The sequence below is a fragment of the Zootermopsis nevadensis genome, unplaced genomic scaffold, assembly GCF_977971745.1.
Source record: "Zootermopsis nevadensis isolate Lab colony 2312 unplaced genomic scaffold, Znev_1.0 Znev_ptg000005l, whole genome shotgun sequence".
Classification (NCBI taxonomy): domain Eukaryota; kingdom Metazoa; phylum Arthropoda; class Insecta; order Blattodea; family Termopsidae; genus Zootermopsis; species Zootermopsis nevadensis.
Window position 1 is genome coordinate 486295 of NW_028259137.1, and position 13339 is coordinate 499633.

A 13339-nucleotide genomic window follows, 5' to 3' on the forward strand; every position below is an offset into this window, starting at 1 on the left:
GGGTGCTGCAACTCAGAAAGGGAAATTTCAGACCTGCATTATGTAAACTGTTATCATTGCTTTGATGCAAAGAACTCATTCTTATATTTGCACCAACCCTTTAAGCTGTAAAAAGAAACAAAGTGCTCGAAATTGTACTCTGTATGTTTGTAACACTGCCACAATAAATGAGCAACATTATTGGAGCATAGATTATGCCCACTTCCAGAAACTTCATTTGGTAATGGAAATATATTCTTATGACTGTCATTTTAACTTTTCCTTCGAAGGAAGGAAACATTTTCCCTCGACCAGGGGCGATGGGTTCAACAGTGCCTGGGACCCTCAAATATCGTCATTAAAATTAAACAAGTATAATAAAATATGACGTAATTTTTAAACAAGGGCAAATTAAATTACAAAATTTACTTCAAGCCTCCTTTCATTACGTTTAAATTCATTTCCTTTTACACAGAAAGTATTTAATATTAATTATTGACTTCGTATATTTAGGATGGAATGTAACCAAATTATAACTTGTAGTAATTAAAATTTGTCTTTCTTTAACTACAAATAGTGTGTAAATACGAAACGCAGTCGTTCTTATAAAATACGAAAACCTGCGCGAGAAAGATTTGAATTCGTAAAGCACACCTGCGACGCACACGTGCAACTGTCACGGTTGGCATGCCATAAGGTTCATTTCACATTTGTTATGCACGACTGAATGAACCGTATTGAGCGCCTTTCCTCACTGTTGCGTAATACGTGACGTCAGCGTTGCAAGGTTATAAATAGCAGTCGACAATCGGCTTCCGTCAGTCTGGAGCGAATGGTGTTGGTGATAGGTTACGTGTTAACAACATTCTTTTATATTTAGTAAAATGTTTCTGTTGAATCATTTATTTAATTTTATAATTAGTGACACTTTTGCGTACCAAATTTTATTTAATTTTTTATTCAGATCTTCACAAAGGGTGAGTCACAGGTTTCCTATTTATTATTAATATTATTATTTCGTTATCTTGAGGGTTTGTATGTGATTTTTAAGTTATGTAATTAATATATAAATGTGTTACAGATGTAGCTTGTATTTGTGCTATGACATGTTCTTCATCTGTGGCTTAGCCGTATGAATGATCTGTAGCTTGTAATTAAATTCTGTTTAGCCGTTCATTTGAATTAGACAATTATACACTAGGGAGTAGTTTTTGCAGGAAAAATTTATCTAGAGGAGGAGTTAGTATATTTGTTAAAAATAATCTGAAATTTAGCCAGGTAGAGCTAGTGCAATTTTGCAAGGAGCAGGACATTGAATGTTGTGCTGTACAACTTGATATAAATTTTTCTAAATTATGTTTTTTAGCAATATACAGAGCATCAACAGGTGACTTTGAAACATTTATTAACAAGTTAAACAGCATTATGGAGTACCTTTACAAACCGAAAACGTAATTTGTCATCTGTGGGGATATAAATATTGACTATCTCTCTGAAAGCTGCCATAAGCAATGTCTAAATTCTCTTTTAGCAACGTTTAATCTTACACCTACAGTTAGCTTTCCCACAAGAATTCAAAATAGCTCAAACTCTGCCATTGATAATATTTTTGTAGATAGTTACAGGTTTGAACACATTTCCATTAAACCGGTAATAAATGGGCTATCTGATCATGATGCTCAACTATTAGTTATAAAAAACATAAACCTTATTTCTAACTTTCACAATGATAAGAAGGTAACTAGAGTGATAAATGAAGTCACTTTAAATGAATTTATACAACATCTCAGTAGTGAAGATTGGGAATTATTACTCAGTGGTGGTGATATGGATTCGAAGTTCAATTCTTTTCTAAACATCTTTTTAAGCATATTTGAAAAAAGTTTTCCTACTAAAACAGAGAAAAAATTGTCTGAAACCAATGTATGGATAACTAAAGGAATCAAAACATCATGCAAATGTAAGCGAGCTCTTTACCTAAGTAGCAGGTCCAGTAATAACCCACTATTGAAGCAACACTATAGAAAATATTGCAAAATTTTATCTCAAGTCATTAAAGAAGCTAAACGCAAGCATTACAATAAATTGATAGTAGAGTCTGAAAATAAAGTAAAAACTGTTTGGAAAATTGTAAAAAAGGAAACTGGCAAACAATCTACAGACATTGAAAGCCCACCAATAATGATAAATAGTAACAGAGTAAATGATCCTAAACTTATAGCTAACTATTTTAATACCTACTATTTAATGATTGTAGAAAGAATGAACAGCAGTGATACCATAACTCCAAAAACCGAAGATGCCTTGAAGTTCTTGGCTAAGGCAATTCCTAATTCATTTCCAAATATTAATCTTATTCCTACCACACCAAATGAAATTAAAAGTATAATAACTTCTCTCAAGTCAAAAAAATCATGTGGCTATGATGGAATTTCATCTAAAGTACTTAAATCTTGTGTAGATTATATAAGTATTCCATTAAGTTATCTCTGTAATCATTCAATGGCTGTAGGAATGTTTCCTGAAAGACTTAAATATTCAAAAGCAAAACCACTATATAAAAAGGGTGAAAAATCCTGCATCTCTAACTACAGACCTATTTCACTGCTGACAACATTTTCTAAAATTTTTGAGAAAGTTATGTGCAAGAGAGTAAATAATTTCTTAAACTCAAACAACATCCTTGTCGAGGAGCAATTTGGATTTAGAAAAAATCTCTCAACAGAAAAGGCTCTATTTAGTTTCACAAATGAAATTGTATGTGCCCTTAACAATAAAATGCATGTGGGTGGAATATCTTGTGACCTAGCCAAGGGATTTGATTGTGTAAACCATGAAATATTACTAATGAAACTGAAATTTTATGGGATTCGAGGTATAGCAGGACAGTGGTTTAAATCCTACCTAAATAATAGACAGCAGAAAGTAGAAATTGAAAGCCCCCATACCAATCATAATACCTATTCAGAATGGGATATCGTAAATCACGGAGTGCCACAAGGTTCAGTTCTTGGGCCCTTACTTTTCCTCATATATATAAATGACTTGCCGGCAACTGTGAACTCTATATCCAAACCCATTCTTTTTGCTGATCATACAAGTATCATTATTGCACACCAAGAATTGATCTATCTTGAAAATATCATGAATGATGTCTTTGCCAACATAAACAAATGGTTTAGAGCTAACAAACTGGCACTAAATTTTGAAAACAAACTTCATAAAATTTGTTACTAAGCACAAGACATATCCTAGATTAAATATAGGTTTTGAAGAAAAATTAATTGTGGAAGTTGAAACAAACAAATTCCTTGGCTTACAAGTCGACAATACCTTAAATTGGAAGAAACACATTGAGTATATTATTCCCAAATTAAGCTCTGCATGCTTTGCCATGAGAACAGTGGTACACTCATGACAATAGATACTTTAAAGCTAGTTTACTTTGCTTACTTTCACTCTGTATTGTCATATGGATTAATCTTTTGGGGAAATTCAACAGACAGTAATAAAGTATTTTACATGCAAAAGAAAATAATTAGAATAATGGCTGGTGTCAAAAGCAGGGTATCTTGTAGAAAATTATTTTGTAAATTTAATATATTTCCACTTGCAAGTGAATTTATACTCTGCTTGCTATCATTTGTGGTGGAAAACATGGATAAATTTATATGATATAAAATTATAATGAAATAAGATCAATTAAATTTACAGACTGGTGAAATTAACAACTTGGACCTTCAGGCTTCTGAATTTGTACAACATGATAAACCAGCAGTTGAGGCCAGTACAGCAAAGCAAGAGGATGTGAAGGCACAGACTTCACCATCTTCTGAGCCAACAAAAGCAGTAGAATCGAAAAAAACTTCTGAAGGCAAGCATTCATTTATAATTGGTGTCCTTTGGTCACTCCTGTGATAGTTACCAAGGCATGTGAAGTACATTAGCCACTGATTGCACTGTCTTTCATATGAGATGATTCATGGGTTAGTTATTCCTCACTTAACACACTACAGTGCCATTTGTGGCTTTTCAATTGCAGCAGAATTCCATTCCAGACAGTTAGTGTATAGTGGTAAATTGCGAGTTCATTGTTTTGAGCTGTAAATGTAGGAAAATAGATTTTTAACATGTTAAATGTAAGACTGTGTCAAATTCTCAATCGTGTCAAGGATTTGCATATTTCTCACTTACAAATCAGAATCATTTGCAGTTCACCTTCATGTTGATCAAAGGGCTTATCCTTTTTTCAAAACCAAGCAATTATGCATTCAGTAAGTATAAGATATATTGAATTTTACATTTAATGTTATTTCCACTTTTCTACAAATAACCCATACACTGTTTTAGCTACTAGAAATTAAGTTTACGGGGCATTTAAAAGTGGTACTGTATACTATGTCAGTTCTAGGGTTGAAAGTTGAGCTACATTCTTTATGATTTGCTGTCAGATACGCACAGCCTTTCAATTTGGTGTGGTGAAAATATCAATTTTCTGTATTTTCACTGGCATATGTGAGATCCATGTCCCATCTCATAATGACTGTATTAAAATTATATTCATAATTTATATAACAGTGCAGTTGTTACTGATATTTTGAGATGGATGAATATTGGTAGCAATGAATATGTTGTCTGAGTGCTTATATTTATGGTATTCTTCTGTAAGGTAATACTGCCTCCAATGACCAGAAAAATGAACTAATCTCATCTAAGCTGCTAATTTAATTATTCATATATATATATATATATATATATATATATATATATATATATATATATATATATATATGCAATTTACAAGTTGGGGTTAAATCAGTTGGTGTGACCAGTTCCAATTCCTGTAATTAATTTTCTTTTACAAATTCTGATTCACTCTAGTAATTTCAGTTGTGGAACTCAGTTGTAATTATGTCTTGATGGTCTTCGGCTGGCACAGTAATACCGAGTGGTGAGCTCAGATGCCATCTTGATGTCTGGTATATACCTAGAGAAATTAATTTTTAAGTGTTCATTTTGTGGGCTGGAATCTTTACTGTATATATTCAACCCATGATGAATGCAATGTGGATGTGCAACAAAGAATTGAGAGTAATAATCAGTCCTCTGGCTCGGTCAATTATATATATGATTTTGTGTCTGCAAGTGTGACATTACCAAGAGCCAATCAGTACCATTCCAAAATTAGGTACTAACTATCGCATGTGTTTTTTTTTTTTCAGACTTGAATGAGTTTGTGGATAAAGAATTATTTAATATATACAAATCTCTGCAGGAGTATCTTCAAAGTATTGAAAATTCTTACGAGAATTTGCAGAAAGATTACAGATTAAAGAAATTCAGATTTGAATACCAGGTAAATATAATTACAGTGTTAAGTATAATATTGTGTGTAATAAGAATTTAATTGTAGTGTGCAAAATAATTGGCATAATCAGTTTTTTAATGTTACAATGCAATATGTATGATCTGAAGCTTTCACGGCAACTAAGTATAATGAATTCTTCTCAGGCTACCAGCCATGTCAGGTTGTTTAATGGAGAAAACACCAATGTTTTGACATGGCTGGTAGCCCAAGAAGAATTCATTATACAATGGAAAATGTATAATACAAGAGCTCTTCTTGGCACCATCATCATAAACTGTCACCACCTTTATTTTGTAAGTTCTTGCGTTGGTTGTACTTTCAGTTTTGTTTCCTTTAAATGCACAGATCGACACCAAGGTGGCTAGTGGGAATTAAAAATGAATTATTACACAACTAAATGGCATTTGTATGCATGATAATTTCTCTGACTTAAAGTTGCCAGACATAACTTTAAAATGTTGCTCTTTTAACATGATTGTGTGAAAACATGTTTTATATACAGTTCATAGGCATTTTTATCATTCTTTTGTCTGTATTTCAGTGCCATAAAATTTAAGGTAATATGCATTTCATTCGGCTATCACCGTGTTATGTTATGGTTAAAAAAGGAAAAGGTTTAATAAGCTGAACAGAAGACCCATCCTTTGGGATCTTCTGCCTCATATTCATTAGAATGTGTACTTAAGTCAGGGGTATTAGTGTGAAGTCTTCCCTATCTCTTATGGAAATATGTTGTGTGATAATACTTTTTGTGAAATGATTTTTCTTTAATTTTATTTCATTTTCTACAGAAAGCTGTGAACATCCCAGTGAACGCTATTTCTCACGCAAGTGCAAAACATCTTCAGGATAAGCTGCTGAAACTCTCAAGACTTATTTCTGGTCAGCCTGTGGAAGTTGTGCACAGCCAGATTATAGCTTCTTCACATCCAGAAGGCATCATATTCTGTAAAAATCTGCTGGCAAAGAAGTTTGTAGTGAGTAGTTATTTTGGGAATATGCTTGTTTCCTTCTTTAATTCTTTTTATTACATGTTTTAGAGCTGTTGTTTTCATAGATTGTAATTGTGGAATTGTAAGGCCTTGAAAACATATGCATCATATGAGTTTATTTCAGTATAGTATTTATGTTGCACACAATTATCAGCTGGTCACAGTGGCCATGTGGTCTGAGGCGTGGGCATTGTTCGATTGGACACTGCTACCGTGGGTTCGAATCGCACTCGAGGCATGGTTATTTCTCTGCATGTTTCTGTTATTGTGCTGTCCTGTGTTCAGTAGAGGCCTTGCAACGGGCGAATCCCTCGTCCAAGCAGTCCTACCAAATAGGCCAAATAACCTGAAAAGAGGCGGCCACTGCTGACACTGGGTCGTAGAGCCGGAGATGAGAAGAGACATGATTAACAGCCTAATCATGATAGATTTGTGTTGAAGTGTGTTGCTGTTCACCCAGTAGTTTAACAACAGTATATTTCAGTAGTTGTTTTGTGGACAGTAAATAAAAATGCTGTTTGTCTTGCCTTAAGGCCCCTTCTTACTGAGCATCAAAGATATATAGTCAAGCAATTAGTGACTTTTTAAAAAGGGACCTTATCATGGATTTGGGTTGTAGAGGGTAAGTTATGTATGAAAAATGTGATATAGTGAAACACATTTATGATCTCAGTGAAATTTGTTATTTTTGACTGTTTTCAGATGCAGGGTAAATACACCGTGTCCAGTAAACCTGAAGCAGCATTTGCAATAGCTGCAGTCATTGAGGCTCTATGGGCAGATTTTCCAGACTTTGGAGAACTTATTTTAGGGCACTTTTATAGAGAATGTCCTTACCTTGTTCCCATATTCATGCCACAGGTGGAAGGTCAGTCCAATGAGGACTATTACAGGTAAGCTATCTTGATTTTTAAACTGTTATATGTATTTAAAGTTATTGTGCAGATATTAATCATGTATTGAGTTGCTTCAAGTTGTTGAACTTGCAAGTGAGAATAATTAAACAGCATTGATTTGTAGGATGTCTATAAATGATAACTTGAATGCAGTCACAGCCTATTTTAATGTAATATTCTAGCATTTACTTGAAGGGACTGAAAAAGAAAGTAAAACTTCAGCTGATATGTTGAAGTAACCTGCTTCATACTCAGGATGTTGCAAGCACAGTTCTCATACAGTGGATCAGCCATGACCAGAATTTTTGCTGCTTTATTAAGAGCTGTGTTCTGTTACAGGTTACTAGGTTATCATTACAATGAAAATGGTGAGTTGGAGGAACAAGACAAATTTCTAAAGCGTATGTCTGGAATAATGCGATTGTATACTGCAGTGCTAGTAACGCGACCATGTAGATACCAGCAGAACAAGAGTCATCCCCATGGACTTAAACATGCTTGGCACTGGATCGCACATATGCTCAACATGGGTAACTAGTTTATGCTTCATCTCTTTGTGTGTCAGATCACTAATTAGAATTCCTGTAGGATGTAACTTTGAATACATCATCTCTGTAGAGGTTTTAAAATTCTTAAATTTGTTTTACTATATGTTTTCTTTATAAGCTGTGCATGCATTTTGCTTTGATATGAGGGCTGTGATTTTGGGACTGTTAGTGTGTTGCTTTTGCAGCAAGTGATACATTGTAACTGTGCTCTCTTTTCTGCAGATCCAAGACCTGACATCTCTGCAACTTTGCTGTATGATTTTCTGGAAGTAGCAGGCAATGCCATGTACTATTATTATGGACGGCAGTTTCAGAAACTTCTGGATCTTATTTGCAAAGAATATTTCCCAAGAATTGAAAAGGTATTGTTTGTAGGCTTCAGAGGATAGTTCTAGTAGAGATGCATTACTTGGAGATATCTCGTCGACAGCTTCATTTGAGCTAATATAAATACATGTGTGTTATTTACTTCATATTGCTTCTGCCTATTGGTCCAATTTCTTAAAGCTGTAGTTTGCTTTCACTGAGAGTGATATATAAAATTTAGACTATTTCTCCGTTGGCTGTGCTAATAGTTGTCACATTCTACACAGTTCTCAAGATTGTATAATATCAAAACTAATTATTATCCTTTTGGATGTGTAACTGTTATGCCACTGTTCAACTTATGTATTGAATTACTTAATAACTATTAATATTATTTAAATACCCAGACCAATTCCAAGGAATCTGTACAATAGCAAATCTTTACTTCCAACAACCAAACTAGTTTTTCCTTTCTTTAAAATGTCCGTCAATAATAACAGTACTTCCTAAATATTATTTGAGTTTACCTGCTGATCATATTTCTTTTTAAAAGTGTGAAAAAGTCATCACAATCATTTGATGTTTCAGTCATCACACATCTTCTCCAGTCTTCTTTCCTTTCCCATGAGTGCTCCTTTTTTATTCTCTCGTATGTTTCTATTTCTATATTTTTTATTCTTTATCTTCCCCTCACTTGTTCTTTCCACATTGCCCCTTGTCTCCCCAATGATTTTTTAATATGTTAGTTTCTTACATTCTTGTATGACTCCTATTGCTGCCCATGCATAACCTGTTTCCATACCACTTTATCCTTGAGTTGATTTGCTTGTAATGTTTGTAATTTCAAGGTCTTGTGTTATGTTAGGTAAAAGGTTGTGGTAAAATGTAAACTACGCAAAGCTTCTTAATACTAATAACATTGATCTGTAATGAATTATTATGTTTACAGGTGACTCCATCAGTTTCAAGTGGACCCGTGTGTCGACTTCAAGCCCTTTTGCAGAAGATTTTAAAGCAAGGACATATTCCTCCTCCGGCTGGTTTATTGCCATCTGATTTCTGGTGATGTGTCACATCAAGCAATATTTATTTTTGTTAGTACTGACATTGTGACATATTGACCAGTACAGAGTTAATTTCTTGTACAGTGGTAATATGATTTTTAAACAGACATGTAACCCGGATGATATATTGAACACCTGTGGATGTGCTTGAGAATCTTGTGTTTAAGAAATTATGAAGTAATATTTTACTTGTTAATATTTAATAGGATTTTATTGTGATTAGACTGATAAGATTTAAACAAGTAAAATATTACTTCATAATTTCTTAAACAACCTCCTTTCACTTACCCCCCCTACAAACAACCACGATCAATAATGAACACTATTCAGTTCAAACACGGCAATACTTCCAGACGGTCGTAACTCCTCCACTCTTCATTTCTGGTATGTTTCAAATTTATTAAATTTATCAAATTATATTATTTTATTTTATTTTCTATATGTAATTCATTGTAATCCTGGGGTCTCGGGTTCGATTCCCGGCGGTGCCCGAATTTATAACTTGTGTTGGGCAAGGCCATGGTCTAGGCAACACGGAGTTTTCCTCCGGGGGCTTCCCCAGTTTCTCCATGGCATCCCAACAATTACTCCATACACACAGAAGAAGGCAATGGCAAACCACTTCTGGACCATCTGCCAAGAACGTATATGAACAGGTCCCAGTCCGAGAAAAGGATGGAAGGATCCTGTTCATATGGACCTGTCGTCAGACAACACTAAATAAAAAAATAAATCTATTTCATTAATATTCTGTAAATTATGAATTCAAAGTTTTTAGTTTTACTTATTATAGTTAAGTCTAAATAGTTTAGTGTATTGTTTTGTTCAAGTTCTATTGTAAATTGGATGTTTTGATTTATGTTGTTGAATTCATCAAGGACTAGTTGAATATTTGTTTTTTTTCTATTGTAAATTATTAATATATCATCCATGTATCTGCTATAATATTGTATGTGGTTTTTGTTTAATATGTTTACTATGTTGTTGTGTTCTAAATATTGAAGGAATATTTCTGATAATATACTTGAAGTGGGAGTACCCATGGCTAGTAGTGTATTTTGTTGCCAATGTTGATTATTGAATTGAAAATAATTTTGATTAATAATTATATTCGTTATTATTTTAATTTCATTTATTATTTGTATATTAATGTTTTGTTTGTTTAGTATATTATATATGATGTCTTGTAAAGTATTTGTGGGGATATTAGTGTACATATTAGTAATATCGAATGAACAAATTCGTAAGTCTTTATTAAGGTTGAGTTCTTTAAGTTCATTGATTAAATTTATAGAATTTGTTATATTAAAAGTGTTTGGTAGGTTGCAGTAATCTTTTAAGAGATTGGCTATTTTTGATGAGATTTTGTAAGCTGGTGCTGATGTCCAGTTTATCAAAGGTCTGATGGAATAGGGATTTTTATGTAATTTGAGGAGTCCTGTGATTGTGGGTGAAGTTCCGCTGTGGTTATAGTATTGGGTTTTTGGTGGATTAAAAATGTTTTTACATTTTTGGGTTACTTTTTGATAATTTGGTGTAGGATTATGTGTTAATGTTGTAAATGAATTTTGGTTGATAAATTGTGAAATGTATTGTTGATATTGTTCTATAGAAAGAATGACGATAGTTTTTCTTTATCTGATTGTCAGTTCGTTTTGTTGTAATTTTTGTTTTATACTTTTTATTGTTTTCTATTCGTTTGCGTGTATCTTATTATATTGTGTATTGATTTTATTTTGTTTTATTAAGTGTTCAATGTTATTTGCAACTAAGTGACGTATGTGGTCTTGTTTATGTATAGGTATTAGATTCACAGCGGTTTTGGCTTCCAATGCCAGGTTTTCAATCCATGTTTTTTGTTTGTGGTGTAGATTGTATTTTAATCCTTTGCTCAGTAATGTGTATTCATGTTGTGTGAATTGGGTGTTTGTAAGATTTTTAATTCGGCAAGAAAAAGGATACAGCAATACGTCCGGTTGAGAGTTATTGTTATTATTATTCTGTATTTTAGCTTTTAGTTTTTGTATTTTATCGTTTTGTTTTTGGTATAAATTGGTAAATTCAGTTTGTAATTTACATATTATTTTGTTTTCAATGATCAACCAAAAATCTTTCCACATGTTGGCAACTTCTAAGTGTTTTTGATATGCTAGTATAATTAAATGTTGTTTCTTTTTATACAGTTGTTTGATTTCTAATTTTATGTATAATGTTTCAGCTTTGTATTTTATTAATGAGATATTTGGGTTATTTCCTTTTATTTTGATTTTAGCGTAATTTGGTATTTTACTTAGTAACTTCCCATGATTAAGGCCAAAGTGGCCTTGAAGATGGAGGCAGGAGTTTCTTCTGAGGTCTTGGTATCCATTTGCAAGGTTATCATATTTAATTGCAGAACCAGGTTAATTTCAGTATATTTATTTATCAGACAAATTATTTGAGAATGCAGTCAGTTCATTATGTGTATAACAGGCCTTTTAGCATATACATAGGTTATCTGTATTCGTTCTGTTTGGGTCGTCCAGCCATTTCAATTTTGTTTGCTACATTCAATCGATTAGTATTGAAAAATGAGAGGTTCAGATTGCCACCTACTGTTGCACATTTTTTAGGAAGTATTTGCAAGGCTTATGGTTACATTGGCATGTTTTGTCAGTTCAGTAAACTGTTTCTTTGCCCAGTTCCAGACTTTTCTTGTCAATAGAAGCTGTTTTATGCCATGTAATAAAGATTCTTCAGAGGTTTCTATTATATGGAGCAAGCAATAGTAAATATTCCTCTGCTTACATTTCATATATATATATATAGACACACACACAAAGGTAGGCCCCGATTTACACTAGGGTTACGTTCTGCCTCCTCGGGGTCGTTAGCTGAAGCGGCGTAAATCAAGGAAGAATTATAATGTATTGTACTGGCGGCCGAGGAGAAAGCAACTGACGCCGACACTAGCGGCGCCTAGATACCCACTTCCAGTGCTGTGTTTATGCTTGCATTTTCAATTTTTTTATGTGGTGTTTTTTATTTTTTTCATTATTATTTCAAAGGGCGTTAATGTGAAACAGCATAAAATAAAGCATCGTAAAGCGGGGCTTACCTGTATAGAAAGATTGGATAGTTGGTTGTCATGCAATAAAAACAAGCCAGACTGATATATAAGCAAAGATATGGTATTCTACTGTTTGGTTTGTATACAGTAAGGTGGTACCTTGTTAGTGTATAAGTGAAGTGTGATTTAAATTTCCAAAGTCCAATCAGCAAGAAATATGTCTCATTCATAACTTAAATTTACTCAAAGCAGTAATAAATAATGTAGTGACACTTGTAAATTCAATTCTGTACTATACACACAATTACTTGGATATTTATTTGACTCTGCAGAAGTACAAAAATAAACAAATATCACTCTCACACAAATTTCCATGGACTGTGTAGGACCAGAATTTCTCTACGGTTATAAACATTTCGCAGTTTCGCTCTTTATTTTGGGGACAAGTCACACCAATTGTTGAAGGTATCCAACATTCTGGCAAACACTGCAATTATCATCTTTAGGGTAAATGTCTGCAGGAAATGGGGTCTGTTAAGAAACCCTTATAATGAAATGGTTGTTAAGAGGTGTGTTGGGAATAACAGATGTAACTGGGTAAGAAGTGATGGAAACATTTACATGAACATCACCTCTTTTCCTGATTCATGTGGTCACTTCCCACTGGTCAGCATCCCACTTTTGTTCTTACCTAATAATGTTAATCACCTCCCTCTACCATATCTTTATAGGTGCATCCTAATCCTCCCTGTCTCCTGCCTGCTAGAAACATTCACCCTATAACTATACTTTCTCACTGCCTGTCACCTTCTTTTTCTTGCGGCAAGAGATAGTTATTTCCTGAACTAGAATCAGTGGGGAACAAGGATCGCCTCAGGGTTGACGTGGTAAATTTTATGTATATCAATAAACACAGGAACAACAAATTTAAGAACACCGAATAATTTTACTTTTCAAATTAAAGACAATCTTATACACCATTTTCCATAACTGGTACAAAAGTTTTGTACACAGGCGGAACACCCACTGTCGACTGTGTCCACTCAAGTACTCCCATGTGTTTTGACCTGAATTCCAGATCCCTTGCCGACATGGGAACCTCCACATGTGGCTTGCTAGCGGGGGACCCTTCACCCA

At 33.7% G+C, this 13339-nt stretch overlaps 1 protein-coding gene across 1 annotated transcript; it reads left to right on the forward strand.

Annotated features, from left to right (window-relative positions):
* The first annotated feature begins 806 nt into the window (after nt 1–806).
* On the forward strand, nt 807–11331 carry LOC147874771 (mRNA export factor GLE1-like). The gene is made up of 8 exons (XM_087343276.1): nt 807–956; nt 3694–3853; nt 5202–5335; nt 6139–6324; nt 7042–7232; nt 7575–7765; nt 8006–8145; nt 9039–11331. The coding sequence occupies exons 1-8, from the start codon at nt 864–866 to the stop codon at nt 9153–9155; spliced, it is 1212 nt and encodes a 403-aa protein (XP_087199402.1). The 5' UTR covers nt 807–863; the 3' UTR covers nt 9156–11331.
* Nucleotides 11332–13339: the final 2008 nt, after the last annotated feature.

Coding starts and splice junctions, on each gene's coding strand:
- LOC147874771 (XM_087343276.1), top strand. CDS start 864: ATGTTTCTGTTGAATCATTTATTTAATTTTATAATTAGTGACACTTTT. Junction 5,336..6,138: donor AATTCAGATTTGAATACCAG/GTAAATATAATT, acceptor CATTTTCTACAG/AAAGCTGTGAACATCCCAGT. Junction 7,766..8,005: donor CGCACATATGCTCAACATGG/GTAACTAGTTTA, acceptor TCTTTTCTGCAG/ATCCAAGACCTGACATCTCT.